The sequence below is a fragment of the Oncorhynchus clarkii genome, chromosome 23, assembly GCF_045791955.1.
Source record: "Oncorhynchus clarkii lewisi isolate Uvic-CL-2024 chromosome 23, UVic_Ocla_1.0, whole genome shotgun sequence".
Taxonomy (NCBI): Eukaryota; Metazoa; Chordata; class Actinopteri; order Salmoniformes; family Salmonidae; genus Oncorhynchus; species Oncorhynchus clarkii.
In genome coordinates, this window is record NC_092169.1 from 5248712 (window position 1) to 5272767 (window position 24056).

The window sequence follows — 24056 nt, forward strand, 5'->3', positions numbered from 1 at the left end:
GGCAGCCACCGCATAACCCACGCCGACAAGACATTTGCTCTGACCACCCAATCCATCTCCGTTTCCTGCACCTCGGTCTCAGCCAAGATACCGGCATCCGGGAAAGGAAAGTTGCCATCGGTAATTCCAAGCTTCCTCAAGAATGCTAGACATCTTTCCAGGGAGTTTGTACACAGTACGTGGCAATGCGCACACTGACTGGTTCGAGCGAGGGCCACCTGAGTGTGCTCCAAACCAGACAAACTACACATAGATCCTATATTACAGAGAAACTGCATGACTGGGGGCATGATCTCGACCCTGAATCCAGTTTAGCCATTGTTGTCTGTTAGTTTACTTAGCCATCTTACTCATTGCACCAGCAAATTGAAGAATAACAAATTGTTTGTGATTAGAAACAAGTACAACCTTTAGGGGTTGAGTATGCATCGTCCAGGGGGTGAGCATGCTCTACCACTATGGGACAGTTTATTTGGCACAATGTAAGCCAGTCTCGTTTTCAAATTGTTTGTTTTAATAGTTTGAATCGTTCACACTGAAGTGAACAGTGGAATAATTTAAGAAATGAATCCAAGCCTCACAAATATCACCTGTGGAAGTGGAGGCCCTTGGCTGCACATGGATTTCTTGTCAGGCGTGATTGTAGATCCTTCAACCGAAGTCGCAAGAGTGCAACTCCCCATAGTATGTTGTTTTTACTCGAAGACTGGAGTTGGAAAACACTGTGCTAAATGGTAGCAGGTTGAACAGGCCGTGGCTCGGTTGGCTGAGGTCCTTGATGATCTTCTTGGCCTTCCTGTGACTCCGGGTGCTGTAGATATCCTGGAGGGCAGGCAGTGTGCCCCCGGTGATGTGTTGGCGATGCATTGGCGATGCATTGGGCTAACTGCACCACCCTCTGGAGAGCCTTGCGGTTGTGGGCAGTGCAGTTGCCATAACAGGTGGTGATACAGAGCGACAGAATGCTCTCAATGGTGCATCTGTTGAAGTTTTTGAGGGTCTTAGGGGCCAAGCCAAATTTCTTCAGCCTCCAGAGGCTAAAAATGCGCTGTTGCGCCTTCTTCACAACTGTGTCAGTGTCGAGGGTCCATTTCAGGTCCTCAGTGATGTGCATGCCGAGGAAGTTGAAGCTTTTGACCATCTACACGGACCCGTCGATGTGGATGGGGGCGTGCCCTCTCTGCTGTCTCCTGTTGTCCATAATCAGCTCCTTAGTTTTGTTGACTTTGAGGGAGAGTTTATTTTCCTAGCACCGCTCCGCCAGGGCTCTCACCTACTCCCTGTAGGCCGTCTCGTCGTTGTTGGTAATCAGGTCTAGCACTGTTGTGTCGTTGATTGAATAAGTCCGTAAACACTCCAGCCAGCTGGTCTGCAAATGCTCTGAAGATGCGGCTTGGGATGCCGTCTGGGCCGGCAGCCCTGCGAAGGTTAACACGCTTGAATGTCTTACGTCGGACACGGAGATCAGGAGCATACAGTCCTAGTGAGCTCAAGGGGCCCACGTGTGTGTGTGTATGTATGAGAGACATAGAGTAGCAGGGTATAGCATCATACTGTGGGTAAATTAAGAACACTTCATGGTGGTCAAGTAAGAATATGAAATGTTTATTGATGAATGGGTATTGGATACCATTGTGAATGAGGAAACTGTGTTTGTAGAGTGCTATAATTCCGTACTACCCTCTCCTGCACTTCTATTTTTTACATGCAATGTAAATTATTTTAATATTGCAACAATTCAAAATGGCAGTAGGGCTACACACTCAAAAATACTTTCACCTGTCATTGCAGAGTTATCCCCAGTAAACACGATGAATCGATACTCGATACTGACTGCAACTTCTTGGCCTGAAACAGAAGCAAAAAAAAAAAAAAAACACACAATGAAAGAAAAACCCACATGTTCATTCAATTCCTGGGCCTTCTTTGTTATTGAGCACTGAAAATGATTGACTTGTTGATTAACCATCTGTAAGAGGATCTACAGATGGAAAATCTGGACTATCCAAATAAAGTGTGACCTACAGTAGAAAAGTAACATACTTCCTCCATATCTTGTCTTGCAGCTTTAATCTCCTTTTGGCCAGTGCCCCTCCATCATCTGAACATGGCTCCTGATACGCTGCTCCAACTCCCTGTCTCAGGCCACCCTGAGGTCACAATGGTCAAGGGTCAAATGAACTACCAATCCAGAAACTAAAGATTACCGTAGTTATGTACCACTATATGTGGTTGTCATTATCATCTTAGCATGTAAAATACTGGGGTGTACTCTTAGCATGTAAAATACTGGGGTTTAATTCATTAAAACAATCAGCTGAACAAAAGTATTTCACAGAGGGGACAAAATATATGCTATGAACAAAAGAGATGACTGTACAAGCACCCTCTTTCCACTAGATGTCTCTGAACATCTTTGAATTATCTGCCATTGGTTCTGTTGGTGGCTACTGTTAGTAGCTGCCCACTGGGCACAGAAGTCAATGGAATGTCTATTCCACGTAGGTTCAACGTAATTTTGTTGAAACGCTGTGGAAACGATGTTGAATCAACCAGTGTGCCCAGTGGGTTATTGCAACAGTGTAACTATCGAGTAGACCTGTTAGTTACATCATACCAGGCTTCCACGTGTACAGGAACAATCTCTATCTCTGGATCCTCTTTGGTAGGGGGTTGAGGGTTTTGACCCCACCACTACATAGAGACATCGGTACATGTAACATGAAAATAGATTAATTTCTATAGAAAGCTGGTATTTTCTTTATATAACCGAAACTGTGAGTTTATAGTAAGTTAAGGATAGATGACAGGACATTCAGTGACTACTATCCTGGCACATTGCTGAAGAGGTTAGATATTAGATATACAGCTATGTTTAAATAATTTAGATTAGACTGTAAGACTGTAAACTCTCCTTCCAGACTCACATCAACCATCTCTAATCCAAAGTTAAATCTAGAATTGGCTTCCTATTTCACAACAAAGCATCCTTCACTCATGCTGCCAAACATACCCTTGTAAAACTGACCATCCTACCGATCATCGACTTCGGCGATGTCATTTACAAAATAGCCTCCAATACCCTACTCAATCAATTGGATGCAGTCTATTCAAGTGCCATCCGTTTTGTCACCAAAGCCCCATACACTACCCACCACTGCGACCTGTACGCTCTCGTTGGCTGGCCCTCGCTTCATACTCGTCGCCAAACCCACTGGCTCCGGGTCATCTACAAGACCCTGCTAGGTAAAGTCCCCCCTTATCTCAGCTCGCTGGTCACCATAGCAGCACCCACCTGTAGCATGCGCTCCAGCAGGTATATCTCTCTGGTCACCCCCAAAACCAATTATTCCTTTGGCCGCCTCTCCTTCCAGTTCTCTGCTGCCAATGACTGGAACGAACTACAAAAATCTCTGAAACTGGAATCTCCCTCACTAACTTTAAGCATCAGCTGTCAGAGCAGCTCACAGATTACTGCACCTGTACATAGCCCATCTATAATTTAGCCCAAACAACTACCTCTCTCCCTAATGTATTTATTTATTTTGCTCCTTTGCACCCCATTATTTCTATCTCTACTTTGCACATTCTTCCAATGCAAATCTACCATTCCAGTGTTTTACTTGCTATATTGTATTTACTTCGCCACCATGGCCTTTTTTTTGCCTTTACCTCCCTCATCTTACCTCATTTGCTCACATTGTATATAGACTTATTTTTCTACTGTATTATTGACTGTATGTTTGTTTTACTCCATGTGTAACTCTGTGTTGTTGTATGTGTCGAACTGCTTTGCTTTATCTTGGGCAGGTCGCAACTGTAAATGAGAACTTTTTCTCAACTTGCCTACCTGGTTAAATGAAGGTGAAATAAATAAAAAAAAATTGGTGAACTAAGTTCAAACTTCCATTTGCCAAAGTCGGATTTATTTAGCTATTTACAGCTAAGAGACAATTTACTGAAACACCCGAACTGGGTCAAAATGAAGAGTGAGCCCTCTCCCATAGAAACACACCTAATCAATACTCAGAAAAGTGCAACAAATAGTAAAACAAATAACACATCTATTCCAATCTATTGCCGCCATGACACAGAACAATACTCTGCAAACTAGGTGCAAGTGGGAATCTGAACTTGGGGAGAACATTGAAAAGGAACCTCGGGAGGCAGTCTGTAGGAATGCTCATACCATTACACACTCAACCACATGGAGAGGATATCTATAGGAAATTATTAGTAGGTACTTTCTAACTCCAGACAAAATGGTGAACATAAGACCAGAAACAACCAGTGAATGCTGGAGAAAATGTGGGGAATTGTTCGCAAACTACATACATATTATTTTGGTCTTGTACTAGAATAATAACACTCTGGAATTATGTTTTGGACTTTGTAAATCATGTATTTAAATGCTGTTTCCACCACCTTTATAATGAATTGCTGTGCTTTAAACCTATGCTTGAAAAATAATACAAATCTATGTATAAAAATATGTATATTCAGCAATGGGTTGCTTTGAGTGACAGGGCATCACTATACCCTGGTGCTGTTGAGTGACAGGGCATCACTATACCCTGGTTCTGTTGAGTGACAGGGCATCACAATACCCTGGTTCTGGTACGTTGTGATTCATACTGAAGTGGGGGGAGTGGGACCTAATGTTCATCATGCATCATGATGTTACACTTGCTATTATATTAGTCTGCTGCTGTGTTTGTATGTTTCTGACTGTGTGTGTGCTAGTGTTTTGTGGAATGGTGTGTTTACCTGCTATGTGTGTGTGTGTGTGTGGGGGGGGGGGGCTCCCTGGCGACATCTGACTGCAGGATGACTGACTGCATACTGGAGGCACAGTGTTCCATCGCTAGCTAGGCATGTCACTATCTCCAACCTGGACAGCTTCAGCTTAGTGTCTGCACGGCCATCTTTTTCAACGTCTGCTCACCCAGAATGGAAACAAGGACTTAAGTCAGTCTCTTTCTGTCCACTTCTCTCAGACAGTTTCCTTAGAACAAGAACAGAACTGAAAGCATTCTTCTAATTCTAATTTTCTCTTTCCAATGACTGTGAAACCCTTTCCTCAGGCTGGTGTTATGTTGCCCTCTTCTGGTTGAGAAGTGCACTTCAGGTATGTGAAAAAAATAGTGGATTACAAAATTATAATGTAGTGAAAGCAGACATACACAACAGGCATACCTCCCCTCTCATATGTCTCTCACACCTTTCTTGCTTGTGCTCTAAGATGTTCCTCTCCTGCATGGTCCTAGCATGAGTACGTCATTTCTTGAGGAGCTCTTGGTCTCTAAGGGACAAAGAAAGGCAGGGGCCATACAAAGCACAGTGAGGATTCAAGTACCCTATAAACACTGATCTAAGGTCAGTTTAATCTTGTTTAGGTTATGGTTGTGGATAAGCTGCTCTTAGATCTTTCTGCATTTCTTTACCTAACCCTTATTGGCATTGTCATTGGCTTTTTGCGGCACATAATATTGATCCCTCCCTTTCTGGGATTTCATCGAACACCAATTTGACACAATACACCCCTGCTTTCTGAAACGGCAAGGAGAGTGAAAGTTATCTCGCACCCGTAGTATTACATAGTTGGCAGGCAACTATATACGGTATGTCAGTGGAGGCTGGTAGGAAGAACTGTAGGAGGACGGGCTCATTGTAATGACTGGAATGGAATAAATGGAACGGTATCAAACATATGGAAACCACTTGTTTGACTCTGTTCCATTTACACCATTCCAGCCATTACAATGAGCCCATCCTATACCTCCTTCCACCAGCCTCAACTGCTGTAAGTAATTCACATGATTTGAAAGGCCACAAAAGCAGTAGGGAGTCAAAGGAGGTATACTGATGTGAGATACTTCTGCTTGGGATCTGTAAAATCAAACAGTAATAACTTACTTCCTACTTTGTTCATTGCAGCCAGTCTTCTCTCGCTCTGACCTCTTCCAGTACTGCATGTCAAACGGAGGGAGCTCTGGGAATATATTTCCACCGGTAATCTCTTTCTTTCTGAAAAATAAATGAATCGAAAGAAAATGTTTTATTTTTTATTGCTCTCAGAAGGGCCGTGTCCCTGCAGAGCCTGGGCGAATTTATCGCTAGGCCTTCTCCTCAAAGACTGTCATAAAAATACTTACACTGTCCATGCTGTATTTTCCACCTCTATAGCCTATTAGTCTAGAATGGCTCGCTCTCCTTGTCTCATTTCCTTCACTGCATTGAATTCCCCAGAGAAGGCATCCAACATATTGCTTTCACCCATCATTGCTTTCCTCATAACCCATACTGACCACTGCACTGAACATAGTGGTCAATCTGGTTAACCAGTTCAGGAGAGGACACTAAACTACTGAGTCCTCCCCCATCTGCAGTTACCAGACAGACGCCTGTCATTTCTCCCATAAGAGACGATTAACCTTTTTGACTTTTACCTTTTAATGACGGGCGTGTCAGCCCTCTGCTGCTCTAGGGAGGCGTGAAAGAGGGAGACCATAGCCAAACTCAGCTCTGTCCATTTGGACAGGTTCTCTGAATCTCTGCTGCTCGTCTTCACACACCACCTCTTCACAGAGGTTCAAACTGGACTTCACAAGCTCTGTCAACTGTAGCTTCTCCACCGGGGGCATGTCTGCAACCAAAACATTAAGAACTTTCCATGAAAACTATTATGGCAGCAAAATAATACATTTCAGTCACTTCCTATGCAAACAATTATGCAACAATTGTCCTCTTTTCATTTTAACTCTTGACCAAGGTGGATCCTTTGCATCAATGCTGAAATAAACGTTTCACAGTGTAAAATGGTTGGTGTGAATGTCCGATGAAAAGACAAAACTGTAATGAGCCTATAGTAAGCATGTCCTCTCATCCATTAAATAACATGATGAAATCTGGTATGACATGATCTGAATGCCAGCATATTGTCCTGGTAGTGACAAAATAATATCCATCAAGACGAAATTACTTTTCCAGAGACAGTGAGCCTTGAACCTCTTTTTTTAATAACATAAATATATAAAGATACAAGGCACCTTTGTTCTAGGTGTAGGCTTTGTGCTGTGGGGTGACTTGGCTAGTCATGCTGATTAGCCATAGGCACTACTAGCCAGTGGTTGATGTCAAAGTGCCTCTGTTAGAAGCACATGGGTTATCGATCGTTTTCATCTGGCTAAAAATATGAATGTGTAGAGCTGCACATAAAGTCTGCCTGCTGCACACGCCGTCTAAAAAGGAAACAGAGTCACACCGCTGAAGTGGAACCAGGGCAAGGAGCTATTTTGGTGGCCAGCCTTCTTTTCTTATGCATAATAACAGACGGCGGTGGCCGTGTTCAGAAGGGTGCAGACCACTGTCGCATTGTCCAACTTAATCAGGTGACACTACAGTTATTGTTACCATTCACCTGGAAGAGAGTTCTGCACGCTAACCGATGCAGTGGAGGCCCTGCTGCACAACCTCTTGAGGCGGAAATGTGACGGGGCAATGCCTCAGACTCAGGGCCTTGAGAGTAATCGCATTACCTGAGAAATACAAACACATATGTCAGAAATAGCTGGAGATGGGTTACTGAAGAATAAGCTGGGGAAAAACATAATTTCACACTCACAACCCACTCTTCAAGTAAAGGAAATTAAGTCCAAGCATCCTGAGAGGGACATATCCCAAAATACCGTCAAAGTCAGTGAAGACTGTTGATGCAATGCAGTGATGTTCTTGTTTAAAGGACAACGGGGGAAAAACTGACAAAGTTCAACTAACCCAATTTCAGTGGAAGCTCTGTGATTGGATTCCTTTCTAACATTTTCAGACATCTGCATCAACCAATTAATACATTAATCCATTCAATTCCACAGCACATCCACAATCTACAGACAAATATTTTGACTGATAGGCCTATACAAACTAGCCTATAATACTTGTGCAGAATCATTTCCACAGGAAAGGATGTGATTTGATTATTTCAGAGATCTGACCACACAGAGTTTGACAAACTGATGAACAGCGTATCCGGAAGACTGGATATTTCATTACCTTCGAGATACAAATTCTTAAAGACAACAGAAAGATAGAGGATAAAGTCAGCTACGAATAACAAAGACTATTCTTGAAAGCGAGAGCATCAGAATCACCTGCTTGACCTACTTTTAACTTAGTATTCTTCAAAACATATTTTCAGTTTCTTATGCTTAAATATAGGGTGTCAGATGTGACATATTCAGTGACGTGCATACACATTCGGAGAGAATGTGCGGGGGTCTCTGTTTTAACAGTAGTATCAGCACAATCTAGGCTTAAATTAAGGTTAGTAATTTCCGGTTCTAAGGAAGACATTGTTGCTGTGCTGTTATCTCCTTTGGTTGGTTAGTAAACCTTCAGCCCATTATTAAAGTGTAATCTTGCAATCAGATTGTCAATGCTGATGATGGCTAGAAGGAGAAACAATGTTTAAAAAACATGTCAGTCATGAACTAATCTTCCAGTAAAATACAATGACAGTCCAATTAATTCCCTGGCCCTTTGGGAGCAATGAATGTGTACAAACTATCGACCAGACATTGATGTAATCATCTTTCTCAATATCGCCTGCTGCCGGCCTTTGGGCTAATCACATTCCTCATTGGATGCATATGTGAATAACTGTTATCGCTAGCTAATTTGACTACATGGAATATTTCTGACATGTAACATTTCTGTCGGCTAGTTAGCTAACGTTAGCTAACTTATGTAATAGAACATCAGCTCGCTAAAGTTAGCTAGCTAACTATGCAAGCCAACATATTTGGTGAATATATTGTACAACGCATCGTTCATCATACTAAACCAAGCAATCACTGAAATGTATAAGAATGCATGCATTACAGGATGATCAACAAGCTCAATTAAGTTTATTTCACTTTTGTAGAGGCAAGCTAGTTTATTTACCTAGCTAGTAGTAGTTAGCCGTCCAGTCGTATGATTAGCTATTGCCATGGCAACCGTTAGCAACTACGGGGCATATCAATAATCAAATAGTGCCTACCAAAATTCTCAGCATTATTAGCCCCATAGAATGAACGTTTTGGTTGAATTTAAGGTTGACAGACAAACCAGAAGTAAAAACAAACACTTTTAAAAAAAATAAGGACAGAAACGAAAAACAAAGTGTGTGTCAGTGTAGGCTTCTAACAGAGTGGACTAAGTTTCTTAGACGTTACCCTTTGCCAGAGTTTAAAACAAATTGCGTTATTTAAAATAAGTGCATGTTATTGCACACGCGCACTTCACAGAGAAAGCGTTCCCTAACGGATATATGAAAATATTTTTCAAATAGGATCTCGCTAGCTCGTGATTGGCTAGGCCAACCTCATTGTTTGTTTTTTTAAAACTTTATTTAACTAAGAAAGACATTTAAGAACAAATTCTTATTTTAAATGACGGCCTAGGAGAAGTGGGTTAACTGATTGTTAAGGGGCAAACGACAGATTTATACATTGTCAGCTCGGGGATTCGCACTTGCAACCTTTCGGTTACTAGTCCTTTCGGTTATTAGTCCAACGCTCTAACCACTAGGCTACTCTGCCGCCCCTGCCGCTTGTTCTGCCAACTATGATTAATTTGCCCCATTGGAAACGACAGTCTCTCTTCTATCTTGTTAGTTATTTAAAAAAAATGCTATTACCAAAGACTACACTACGAAGGTAGGCAGAAACTGCTTCTCCAATAGAAATCCCAGATCACGCTTGTAAACGATGTTGGCTGGCTAAGCTCATGCACAGAAACGCGTCATCGGGTCTAACAGTCGTCTCGCGCCAAACTGCGCATGTGCAGGCCTTTAAATCAAAGTTACGCCCTCGATATAAAGTTGTTTTTGACGAAAATTAAAACAAGTAACATGTTCAACTACCTAAGACATTGGCTCGAGTCTAGGTTGTGCCTTCATATTTTGAGAAAATGAACAACTAAGGAAGAATGTTTCACTTCTCTCATTTACTTTTCTAACCCCAAACCCCAGCAAAGACCTTTATAACTAAACCAAGAGAGACCACAGGAGTTTCAAATGGGAACAAATTATTTTATTATGCTATATCTTTTTTTAATGGGAACAATTGAGTCATAGAGGGCAGAACAAGCCAAGCCGTGATTGGGAGTCCCATAGGGCAGTGCACAATTGGCCCAGCGTCGTCTGGGTTTTGCCGGAGTAGGCCGTCATTGTAAATAAGAATTTGTTCTTATTAACTGACTTCCCTAGTTAAATAAAGGTAAAATAATCAAACGTAATTCTAGTTTTGGGAAAAGAAAACTATATTGAGATCAAATGTATCATTGATGAGAAAATTAGCAGAATGTCGGCCAAAATCCATCTCGTTCCATCTTCTCCTACTGCAGGCCACTGGGGTTGTGGAAACGCCAAGCGGATGCTTCACATTTATACATCCTGAATATCTGTCTCATTATTATATCTGTGATCTCCAGCCTGGTCTGCTTAGCAAGCATTCCCGGAAGTCTCGAAATGTGGCTATGAGGCTATGGGTTTAGAAACTCTTTGTTAATACCCACTGAGCACAGACATCAATTCAATGTCTATTCCACAGTGGATCAACGAAATTTCATTGAAATGATGTGGAAACAATATTGATTCAACCACTGTGTGCCCAGTGGGTAGTGACCAGTAGCAGGATAAATAGATAGATACTAATGGTAATGGCAATCAATAATCAATGAACAGCAGCGTAGTGGTAGTAATACATCTAATCAATAATAATTTTAGCAGCAGGGTAGGTGTGAGGAGGAGCAGTAGTTGTTAACCATTTAACTGTCTTATGTCCAGGGGATAGAAGGTGTTTAGAAGTCTGATAGTCTGAGCATTGATTCACCTGTACTGTCTGCCGGACGGGAGCATGGAGAACAGTCCATGTCTGGGGTGGCTGGAGTTTTGGGCAATTTTTCTCACCTTTCTCAGACACCGCCTGGCATCTATGTCCTGAATGGTTGGGAGCTCACCCCCAGTGATGCGCTGGACCGTCCACACCATCCTCTGTAGGGCCTTCCGGTCGAGTGCACTGTAGTTTCCATACCAGACGTTAAAGTTAAAGCTTGGTCGCAAATGGGTCTTCCAAATGGACAGTGACCCCAAGCATACTTCCAAAGTTGTGGCAAAATGGCCTAAGGACAACAAAGTCAAGGTATTGGAGTGGCCATCACAAAGCCCTGACCTCAATTCTATAGAAAAACGTGTGTGAGCAAGGAGGCCTACAAACCTGACTCAGTTACACCAGCTCTGTCAGGAGGAATGGGCCAAAATTCACCCAACTTATTGTGGGAAGCTTGTGGAAGGATACCCAAAACGTTTGACCCAAGTTAAACAATTTAAAGGCAATGCTACCAAATACTAATTGAGTGTATGTAAACGTCTGACCCACTGGGAATGTGATGAAAGAAATAAAAGCTGAAAAAAATCATTCTCTCTACTATTATCCTGACATTTCATATTCTTAAATAAAGTGGTGATCCTAACTGACCTAAAACAGGTAATTTTTACTAGGATTAAATGTCAGGAATTGTGAAAAACTGAGTTTAAATGTAGTTGGCTAAGGTGTATGTAAACCTCCGACTTCAACTGTATATTATTATTTTCACTGCATTGTTGGCAAACAGCACGGTAACAATTCCACTATACTGTTTTACTGTTGTTGTATCCTGTGCATGTGGCAATTCAACTTTAAAACTTGAAACTAGTCCACGATCAGCTCCTTGGTTTTGCTGTCGTTGAGGGAGAGGTTGTTGTCCTGGCACCACACTGCCAGGTCTCTGACCTCCTCGCTGTAGGCTGATTAGGCCTACTACCATCGTGTCATCAACAAACTTAATGATCGTCGTTCGTGGCCACACAGTCATTGGTGAACAGAGTATACAGGATGGGGCTAAGCACATTTCCCTGGGGGGCCTCCGTGTTGAGGGTACGCATGGCAGTGCTGTTGTTGCCTACTCTTAACAACTGGGGTTGACCTATCAGAAAGTCCAGGAACCAGTTGCAGAGGGAGGGGTTCAGTCCCAGGTTCCCGAGCTTGGTGATGATCTTGGAGAGCACTATTGTGTTTAACACTGAGCTGTAGTCAATGAACAGCTTCCTCACATGCGTATTCCTATTTTCTAGATGGTAGAGGGCATGTGGCGTGCAATTGAGATTGCGTCGTCTGTGGATCTGTTGGGGCGGTATGCAAATTGTAATGGGTCCAGTATGTCTGGGATGAAGGAGTTGACGTGTGCCATAACCAGCCATTCAAAGCACTTAATGATTACAGATATGGGTGCTACAGGGCGGATGCGATGTGACAGGATGCCTTAGAGTTTTTGGGAACAGGAATGATGGTAGTCAGCTTTAAACATGTGGGGATTACTGACTGGGACAAGGATAGGTTGAAAATGTCAGTGAAGACGCCTGCCAGCTGGTCTTCACATGCCCAGAGGACTCACCCTGGAATATCATCTGGCCCTGCGGCCTTACAAGTGTTGACCCGTTTAAAAACCTTACTCACGTCAACTACTGTGTTGTTATGGCTGTCTGGTCATTATGTCTTGTGATGTTGTATGACCTGATATGATATATTGTGAATATGTTATCTGCATGCTAAATGAAGCCTACTTTGTTGCAAAGCAATATCCTTATGGGTTTTCTATTCTATTCAATTAAGAAATCTAGATATCCAATTCCAACCATAGCATGCCTTTCTATCATATTCTATTTTAAGTTATAATTCTTTTTAAAAATGTTATTCTGGCCTATCCCATTCCCAATGTATGCCATGATGAAGCATTATGTGTAATCTCACATCTATTCATGATGTGGCCTATTCTAATGCTGTGTTCATACCAAAGTGGGAAGGTGTTAATTACCAGTTGATAAATCGGAAATATCAGTTGGATGCATTCATCTTTGAAATCGTTGAGAAAAGACGAAAGCTATCATGCTTGTAAACAAATTTTCGTTTTTTTCAAAAACCATATTACTACACTGCTTATATAGATAATGTTTTGTTGTTTAATTTAACTGCTGAAAAAGCTGTTGTCGAGGTAATTTCCTTAGTAGGGGACGTCAGAGATCAGCATGTGTGAGAAGTCGGAGCTCAGGGAAGATAGAGATGAGATTCCCACTAGTAATTATGCATTTAAGTGGATTTTCCGTCGTATGTTGTAAATACCGCATTCCCACTTCGCTATGAATGCAGCATAAGGTCAAGGAAGTAACGTGTTATGCTGCGTTCCCACAAGTGGGAAGGTGGTATTTATCACATACAACTGGGAAACATCCACTTGAATATCCCTACAACTCTCGTCGGAAACTCGTCTATCATCCCTGAGTTCTCCCACATGCTGACCTCAGACGTCACCTACAACTAAGGAAATTACCTAGATAACACAATTTTTGGTAGTTAAATGTAACGACAAAACATTATTCTTTTTCTCCCCCTCCCCCCCTTTCTCCCCAATTACGTGATATCCAATTGGTTGTTACAGTCTTGTCCCATCACTGCAACTTCATATGGTTTCTGAACAATATAATTTGTTTACAAGCATGATAGCTATACTTTTAGTTTATGGTTGAAGCAGCTTGTTGGCCATTAGCCAATTGGCGTTTCTTAACGAGTTCAAAGCACGTGAATACATCCAACTGGTATTTACCATGGTGATGGGAAGTTCAGCTCTTTTTACTGACTTATTATTGGAGCTGTCATTTGTGACTGAGACTTGTAAAAGTGTGCTTAAACACTTTCACATTTTTTTGCTAGGCATACAAATAATTGTATTTCTTGATACATCTGAAAAGAGGTCTAGTTGTGGCCGCAACCGGACTAGATTGTGAGCAACTCTTGGCAGAAGGCATTGCTTGACTGCCGGGAGGGTAATGAGCACAATATAGTTCATGATTCGTTCTGGAGTTAGAGCTTGTTGAGCAGAGGATTTGTATATTTTGGTTCTATAATGTTGTGTCCATCATAACATTCAATAATCCATTAATCAAAGTCATTCTTGCACCATGCGATCAATGATCAGTTCTAGGCACATCTTGCTCTGCCGTGTTGCCTGCAGCATGATCTATTTTCCTGAGTGCATATACTGTACAATGAGAATACAAAACATTAAAAACACCTGCTTTTTCCATGACATCGACTGACCAGGTGAATCCAGGTGAAAGCTGTGATCCGCTATTGATGTCACTTGTTAAATCCAGTTCAATCAGTTTAGATGAAGGGGAGGAGACAGGTCAAAGAAGGATTTTTAAGCCTTGAGACAATTGAGACATGGATTGTGTATGTGTGCCATTCAGAGAGTGAATGGACAAGACAACATATTTAAGTGCATTTGAACAGGGTATGGTAGTAGGTGCCAGGTGCACAAGTTTGTGTCAAGAACTGCATCACTGCTGGGTTTTTTATGGCCAACAGTTTCCAGCGTGTATCAAGAATGGTCCACCACCCAAACGAAATCTAGCCAACTTGACGGAACTGTGGGAAGCGTTAGAGTCAAATGGGCCAGTATCCTTGTGGAATGCTTTTGAACCTTGTAGAGTCCATGCCCCGACGAATTCAACTAAATATTAGGAAGGTGTTACTAATATTTGCTATGCTCAGTGTATGTTGGTTGGAGACATAGGTCAGAGCACGTCTCTGGTGACACTGAGCCGGAGGAGCGTGTATATATCTTTCTGTACGACTCATTGCGGCTAGTAGATCAAATGACGACTAAAATGAACGAGTCACTCAGAAAAACAAATCATAACTCTCGAATCAGTAATATGAGTAATTGAAAAAACAAAACAAATTGCTCTCGAACTGCACATCACTAATTTACGACTTCACAGCTGGTAATTACCACCTTCCCACTTGGTTATGAACGCAGCATTAACCCCTTTTTCAATGATCTGGCGCCAATAATCTCTGAATTAGATTCGCATTTTTGCAACGACTGAATCCAGTTGTTTAATATGCAGCAGAACTTCCTGTAATATTGAAAATGGTCTTACATTATAACACGAGACCTGCAAAAAGGCATGGTTCTTGACATCCATGACATAGACTCAAGCTACGACGACTAGAGGCGAAGTGTCACAGCTCCGCGAACATTGCTAAATCAGTTGAGGACGGAATAGAAAAATAGGCAAGCCGAGTGTTTTTCTTTGAAATACAGTATTGAGACTCTCTCTCCGATCTAATCGCTCGTCTTCATTGGTTTAGCGAGACAAAGTCGCGGTGCGTAAATGAGAGAAAATCATCGACAAATAATAACCGAGAACGGAGCGATGCATTTGTTCAACGTGTTCAATACAGAGCTGTAGCTAGTTTTTTAAGTGGCGAGGAATGCTATCTGAGCTCACGCATCAATGTTTCACTGGGGCAAGTGGAAGAAGAGGATGGGCGCGAATAGTTCTAAGAGACCGGTCTACGATGAAAAGGAAGATGGTAAGAAAACACAAAGAAACGAAGCATCGCTATTCTTTTGCGTTGATAGTAAACTATAGCGCAACATTGTAGCGCCACCTAAATTGCATTTGAGTCAAAGTTAGTTCAATGGATCAAGCAATTTCATCACGATGTTGCCTAGGCTATAGATGATGAACTCCTATTGATGTCACCTCGATAATTTTTTGGGTAAATATTAGCCTCCTCAAAATACATGGTCTTGCAGCCTAGAGATGAAAGCATATGCCGGGGTGTGGGGTTCAACTTTAGATTGATGGACAGTGAAACAAAATGTAGAATGTCGGCTAAAGTCTAGCAACTGACACCATATTTCACATGTACACTTTTTTTTTGCCAAATTATACCAATGTTTTGTTCTTGATGATGACACAGGACACTGAAATATTGGTTGCAATTGATTCATTCTGGAGATCAATCAAGTGGCTACAGTGTCATACTGTCAGTGTAATTACCGGGGATTGCATTTCATGTAGATGTCTCATTATTTGATTATTTTTCTTGCTATTCTTCAGACTTCTCAGGATGTGTTTGCTGAATGCAATACCTGCACACTTCACTTCACCTTTACATGCCTCGTTTGTATGCAGCTGTCTTTGGGGAACTATTATGAAATATGAGTATGTGGAGTCATTGTGTTCATCGAATAATTCTTACAAGATTAGTGGCATGCATGAAAGTAATGCACGTTCATGTCTGTCACTGTGATGTAGAATAAGCCCATTCGAGCTGAACCAAATATGCCTTGCTTTGAATCATCAATGCCCCTTTATACTGTTGCCAACAAATCTGAAATGACAGATGAACTGACTAAATCAGTGAAAAACTGTAACTAAATGAGGTCAGTTCACTGCAGACTTGTGGTCATATGATTAGGAGGGGATGGAGATTGTGTGTGTGTTCCTGTGTGTATGTGAGTTCTTGTTTGTTTGTTTGTGTGTGTGTGTGTGTTTAGCTACAAGGGTGACCCATTTAGAAGCTACATTTTGTCCATACAGTTCAAATGGTACTTTTGATGTATCAACAGCCATCAGTGGAAATGATGTAAATGTTATGAAAGGTGTAATGAGAAGCTGTGGACCTGCAAACAGTGCAATTTTTGTTGTTTTTGTCAATGTTCATTTTTTTTTGTGGAGCTGTGTACAGTATGTCTGTGTTTGTCAAATAAACAATTATAGGGGTGGTCTATTTGCAGAGGGAAAAGGGCGGCAGTTTGACAGGCATTATGATATTGTTTTTTCCCCTATACTTTTGATTAATGAGGAGCCTTGAGGCTCAAGGCTGGCATGGCAAAAATGGGGAGGAGACAACATACACTGAGTATACAAAACATTAGGAACACCTTCCTAATATTGAGTTGAACCCCCCCCCTTTGCCCTCAGAACAGCCTCAATTCGTCGGGGATGGACTCTACAAGGTGTCGAAAGCGGCCCATGTTTACTCCAATGCTTCCCACAGTTGTGTTGAGTTGGCTGGATTTTCTTTGGGTGGTGGACCATTCTTGATACACACGGGAAACTGTTGAGTGTGAAAAACCCAGCAGCGTTGCATGTCTTGACACACTCAAACTGGTGCGTCTGGCACCTACTACCATACCCCGTTCAAAGACACTTAAAGCTTTTGTCTTGCCTGTTCACACTCTGAATGGCACACATACACAATCCATGTCTCAATTGTATCGAGGCTTAAAAATCCTTCTTTAACCTGTCTCCTCCCATTCATATGCACTGATTGACGTGGATTCAACAGGTGACATTGTAAAGGGATCATAGCTTTAAAATGGTCAGTCTGTCATAGAGAGCAGGTGTTCCTAATGTTTTGTACACTCGGTGTATATTCTGCTTTTAAGTCTTATATCATCTCTATGGGCCGGGGTGATTGCTGCGTATTCTTTACCATACTGCCGTATCTGAATCACTAGTTACATGAATAACTAACCCCGCCTCCACTCCACCTCACCCAGAGTGAGCATGCCATGTATGATCATAATCACCATCCCCATCACAGGAGGTTGGTGACGGCTTAATTGGGGAGGACGTGCTTGTGGTAATGGCTGGAGCGGAATCAGTGGAATGGTATCAAATACACTACCGGTCCAAAGTTTTAGAACACCTACTCATTCAAGGGTTTTTCTTTATTTGTACTATTTTCTACATTGTAGAAGAATAGTGAAGACATCAAAACTATGAAATAACACACATGGAATCATGTAGTAACCAAAAAAGTGTTAAACAAATCAAAAAATATTCTTCAAATAGCCACCCTTTGCCTTGATGACAGCTTTGCACACTCTTGGCATTCTGTCAACCAGATTCATGAGGTAGTATGGTATGGAAAGCATGTCAAATAACAAGTGTGCTTTAAAAGTACATTTGTGGAATTTTTTTCCTTAATGCATTTGAGCCGATCGGTTGTGTTGTGACAAGGTAGGGGCGGTATACAGAAGATAGCACTATTTGGTAAAAGACCCAGTCCATATTATGGCAAGACTTAAGACTTAAAACTTAAGACTTAAGACTTAAGACTTAAGACTTAAAATAAGCAAAGGGACGACAGTCAATCATTACTTTACGAAATGAAGATCAGTCAATACGGAACATTTCAAGAACTTTGAACGTTTCTTCAACTGCAGTAACAAAAACCATCAAGCGCTATGAGAAACTGTCTCTCATGAGGACCACCACAGGAATGGAAGACCCAGAGTTACCTCTGCTGCACAGGATAAGTTCATTTGAGTTACCAGCCTCAGAAATTGCAGCTCAAATAAATTCTTCACAGAGTTCAAGTAACAGACACATCTCAACATCATCTGTTCAGAGGAGACTGTGTGAATCAGTCCTTCATGGTAGAATTGCGGCAAAGAAACCACTACTAAAGGACACCATTAAGAAGAAGAGCCTTGTTTGGGCCAAGAAACACTAGCAATGGACATTAGATCGGTGGAAATCTGTTCTTTGGTCTGGAGTCCAACGGATGAGTGAAGGGATGATTTCCGCATGTGTATTTCCCACCATAAAGCATGGAGTTGGAGGTGTTATGGTGTGGGGGTGCTTTGCTGGTGACACTGTAATTTGGTTAGAATTCAAGGCACACTTAACCAGCATTGCTACCACAGCATTCTGCAGCGATACGCCATCCCATCTAGTTTGTCCCACTAAGCGCAATCATTTGTTTTTCAACAGGACAATGACCCAACACAACCCCAGGCTGTGTAAGGGATATTTTACCAAGAAGGAGAGTGATGGAGTGCTGCATCAGATGACCTGGCCTCCACAATCTCCCGACCTCAACCAAATTGAGATGGTTTGGGATGAGTCTGACCGCAGAGCAAAGGAAAAGCAGTCAACAAGTGCTCAGCATATGTGGGAACTCCTTCAAGACTGTTGGAAAAGCATTCCAGGTGAAGCTGGTCGAGAGAATGCCAAGATTGTGCAAAGATGTCATCAAGGCAAAGGGTGGCTACGTTGAAGAATCTCAAATATAAAATATATTTTGTGTTTAACACTTTTGTGTACTACATGATTCCATATGTGGTATTTCATTAGTTGTTATGTCTTCACTATTATTCTAAAATGTAGAAAATAGTAAAAATAAAGAAAAACCCTTGAATGAGTAGGTGTTCTAAAACTTTTGACCGGTAGTGTACATCAAACACATGGTTTGATGCTATTCTATTTACTCGGTTCCATTATTATGAGCCATCCTCCCCTCAGCAGCCTACACTGATCCCCATCATCATCATCATCATGCGTAGATGCACATACATTAAGTGGAGGCGGTTGATTGAATTCCTTTCACAACATGAAAAGACTATCTTCACAGAGCAGAAATACTCTCCTGAAAGGGTAGGTAAGGCACAAATGGGTTTGCACATTTTGGGGAATATTCAGGGGTGGACACTTTCTGTGGGAATTAACGGGACTATATGGGAATTAACGGAAAGATATGCAAATTAATATTAATACCATTTAAATGTAGATGTTTTTTGCTTTGGATATATTTACCATATCATATGGAGACAGAATCATAAACATTTTACCTCATCATAAGTAAACATAATTGCAAATGACTAAATTCTTCCAATAGAATTTAAATAAACAATTTAGTTATGAATTGAACTTTAATTCAATTAGTTGACTCTTCACATGGGATGATTTTGCTGAACAACAAAAGAAAGGGAATATTGAATGATCCATCGCATCTCCCAAAAACTTTTTCAAAATGCATCTGTAAAATGATAGTCTAGAAACGGAAGCTTTGGTTGTCTTCTTCTCAAGCTTCCATGTCTTCTCCCTGGACCTCCTCAATGTCCACCTCTTGAACATCAGACTCTGAGGCCTCATCTACACTGTCACTTTCCAACCTTGTTGAAGATGGCTTTGTTGTCGGGCTCAAAAAGCCTCAAATTTGCCCGGGTGGCCACCAATTTTTCAACCCTTGTATTGGTCAGCCTGTTGCGTGCTTTGGTGTGTGTGTGTGTGTGTGTGTGTGTGTGTGTGTGTGTGTGTGTGTTCCAACATAAGGAACAGTTGCGCTCTGAGGTGGCTAATGTTGGTGGGATTTGGAGGATGATGGAAGGAACAGGGGAAAGAGCCTCAGATCCACAAAGTTCCTTCCACCAGGTGTCTGATGAGATATGTTGGCATGACTGCCATATTGCATCTCCATCCCAAAGTCCTTGCTAGGAAGTGTACTTCATCAGACTGCCAAGAACCATGCCCTCATCCAGGCAAAGGTGGCTAGACATGGTAGTGATGACACCATAGGCATTGTTGATCTCTGCACCAAACCGGATGCTCTTGCCAGCATACTTGGAGTCCAACATGTACGCTGCTGCGTGTTTTGACTTCAGGCAGAAGTCTTCACGCTTTTTGATGTATTTCAGAACTGCAGTTTCCTCTGCTTGGAGCAACAGTGAAGTGGGCTGGGCAGTACGGATTTCCATTCTTACATCTGCAAGCAGAGTCTAAACATCAGTCAGGATGGCATTGTCTCCCTCAATCCGTGCAATGGCTACTGCTATAGGTTTCAGGCTGCTTACCACTCTCCCAAAATACATCATCAGGATCCTCTTGATATGGCTGTACATATCGACAGAAATATGGCCATTTCTTGGAAAGACTCCTTCCCCTCCAGGAGACTGTCAAACATGATGACAACACCACCCCAATGGGTGTTGCTGGGCAGCTTCAATGTGATGCTCTTATTTTTCTCACTTTGATTGGTGATGTAGATGGCTGCTATAACTTGATGACCCTTCACATACCTAACCATTTCCTTGGCTCTCTTGTAGGGTGTATCATCTGTTGTTTTTAGTGCCACGATGTCCTTGAGGAGTAGATTTAATGCATTAGCAGCAAAGTGAATAGGTGTGATGTGAGGGTAGGACTCCTCCACTTTAGACCAAGTAGCTTTCATGTTCACAGCATTGTCTGTCACCAGTGCAAATAACCTGTGTGGTCCAAGGTCATTGATGACTGCATTCAGCTCATCTGCAATGTAGAGACCGGTGTATCTGTTGGCCCTTGTTTCTGTGCTCTTGTACAATACTGGTTGAGTGTTGGAGATTATGTAGTTAATTATTCCTTGCCCACAAACATTCAACCACCCATCAGAGAGGATTGCAATACTGTGGCACTTATAACTCTTGTGCCTAGGGTTGCAAAGGGTCGGAAACTGCCAATACGGCCTCCTTTCTCTATGATTTGCTTGACCTTCACTTGAACTCTATTGAACTCTGCATCCAGCAAATTAGTAGATAAAGCATGTCTGGTTGGAGGGGTGTATGCTGGGCGAAGAACATTTAGAAATCTCTTCCAATACAAATTGCCTGTGAGCATCAGAGGTGAACCAGTTGCATACACAGCTCGAGCAAGACATTCATTAGCATTTCTCTGACTACGTTCCTCCATTGTGTCAAAAAAACTTCTGATTCCAGGAGGACCATGAGCTGTTGCTATCGATAATGTGTCTGATTCATCATTTTTACCTCAAATAGAAGTAGAGGGACTTTTGTCAGAGGTTACTTGTCGTGAGCACTGAGGGAACTTTATGCACTTGGCCAGATAATTCTGCATCTTTGTTTCATTCTTCACATATGATTTGGCACAGTATTTGCAAATGTACACAGCTTTTCCTTCTACATTAGCTGCAGTGAAATGTCTCGACACATCAGATGGTGCCCGTGGCATTTTCCTGTAAAGATTAGGAAAACGTTTTTAAAAATTACCCCAAATACAATTCCATGTACAGATAAATAGTTATGCAGTTAGAATTAAAAACTCTGTTGTAAGATAAATGTTTTTAAATGAACCCTGTATGGAGTTAGCACTCCTCAGTTAGCAGGCTCATGCAATTTAAAACCCACATGGTAGCAAAAACTAACTAGCAGAAAGTGTTAAGTTAGAAATGATTTAAACACACTTTGCTGGAGGCTACTATTTACTAGTTAACAAAAAAGTATGTATGTCATCTAAAATATATTCACCCCACCCAGTATTTTATTCAAAACTTACCAGAAAGCATGTAGTCCTTGGCTCAGACAGTGTGTGGTAGTGTGGGCTCAATAGCATCTCATTAGTGTGAAAGATCTTGAGAATCAGCTGTAGATGTGATGGAAGAATGCACTGTGTATGCAGAGGGTTGCAATTCCATTGAATTGGTGGATAGTTTAACCAAAATATGCCACAAGATCTAGAATTGCCTTAAGTGTATCCCACAAAAAAAGGTTAACTGTTAACTTTTAAGCTAACTTTTTTTTATGAATTACCGCAAAATTCCCAAAATTCCCAGGCTTAACTTCCCATGGAAAATTTCCCGCAAAGTGTCCGACCCTTTGCAACCCTAGGCACAAGAGTTATAAGTGCCACGATACTATCTTAATGCGTTATCCTTCAATGTATATGATCTCTACTAGGGATGTGATGAGTCACCGATATGCATCGGTCTGCGGACCCCAAACTGATCCAGATGTAGCATGCATCAGTCAGAAAATCGCTTCAAATGTTATGGATCGCCATGTTACATTCTTTTTACCTTCCGAAAATACCTCCTCTTTCGTGACAACTGATGCGTCGTCTCCTTCAGTGTCGAACCGCATGTAACTGTGATGACAGTCATTGATCTATACTTTATTTTTCATGCCGAACAACAGGCAATATCAGTAACCTAGTCAAACTGCACTGTGCCCAGCTCACTAACGCGAGGTAGGCAGCCTGTTCCTGATCTTGGGATAATACAGGATAAAGTAAATAATTTCATAACAAGGACAGCAATCACTTTTACGAGATGCGCTGCACGGCCAAAGCGAGAGGAGAAGAAAAGATCACTTCCTAAAAACTTACAAAAACATTTGATTTTAAGATGGGGAGTGAAATCCAAAGTTGTGCTATATATTCATTACCTATGTTGTAGCTAATTTGTAAACGATCAATATTGATGGATACTAGCTCAAACAGTTCATTTGCAAAAATGACAAGTTAATTAGAGGGTGACGATATTTCACAACCAAAGTGAGGGGACAAAAAACATTGGCTACATTGCCTACTAATCTGATGGTGGTAGATGCCTAGTCTCCTTTATGGCTGAGCTCAGGTGCCTACATAGTACACACACCATAGACACTCACACACAGAAGTAATTTCAGACAGATCCAGCTCCGAGAGGCCCATCTCCTGATCTCTATCAGCAGCAGAATTTAATTTAGAATGGAAAATGAATGTGTTCATGCAACAAATGTATCATATTGGATCCGGCTCGAATTGTTTTCGAATCAAACCGAATCCCACCGAATTCTTTTAAACTACAACGTATCGTATCAGAGCCCATGTATCTAAATACGAATCGAATCGTCTTGAAATCGAAAGATGCACATCCCTAATCTCTACACATTACACCAATAGTAGCATCACATCCCATTCAGCCGACTGTATCGAAGTTGCTGAGTTGGTTTCATGTGAAGAGCATCCACTAAGTGTTGTTTGTTTCTGCCTGGGTCTCTCAGAAACAATATCTCTTGGCTTCTTGGAAAACGGTATATGGTCTACATTGGGCAGTAATATTAGAGCAGTACTTGGCTAGAATGGAGTTATCAGGTTAATGTCTAACAGAAGCTGCCCGAGGGCTATTTTAGTAGATTATTATATATTTTTTTATATTTATAGCAAGGAGATAAGAGAGAGCCTATGGGATTGATTAGGGCACTCATCCTCATTGCTTGGCTGTTGTACAATGCATTATTTCTCAGAACTACTTCCAGCCTTGGTGACAAATGCATTATTTCTCAGAACTACTTCCTAGCCTTGGTGACAATTTAACTTGTGTCGTATAAACAGACCGACATATGACCGGATCCCACTGCTCCACTCAAGCCTTTCTTCAGAAAGGTCATGCAAACACTAGCTGGATGAACGTGTTGAAGCATGTGCCAAGGCAAGCCCCTGGAGAAAGAAGCACTTTCCCTTGAGAACCTTGACCGGACCACTGCAGTAGTGCACATACCGTCGCCCGCTTTTGAATGGAATGTGTTTGCATCGAAAGAGTAGACAATCCAGGGAGACGCCGAATGGAGATATCCATGCGTTC

The 24056-nt window shown here is 41.7% G+C and overlaps 1 protein-coding gene and 1 pseudogene across 1 annotated transcript in view; one reads left to right on the forward strand and one right to left on the reverse strand.

Annotated features, from left to right (window-relative positions):
• Positions 1 to 1273: 1273 nt before the first annotated feature.
• On the reverse strand, positions 1274 to 8349 carry LOC139381982 (leucine-rich repeat-containing protein 27-like; annotated as a pseudogene).
• A 6565-nt stretch (positions 8350 to 14914) lies between these two features.
• The window catches only part of LOC139381414 (serine/threonine-protein kinase 32C-like), an 88830-nt gene continuing 79688 nt past the window's right edge, over positions 14915 to 24056 (forward strand). Inside the window, exon 1 of the mRNA XM_071124917.1 lies at positions 14915 to 15455. Coding sequence (XP_070981018.1) covers positions 15377 to 15455 — 79 coding nt within the window. The 5' untranslated portion in view covers positions 14915 to 15376. The remainder of the gene's footprint in view (positions 15456 to 24056) is intronic.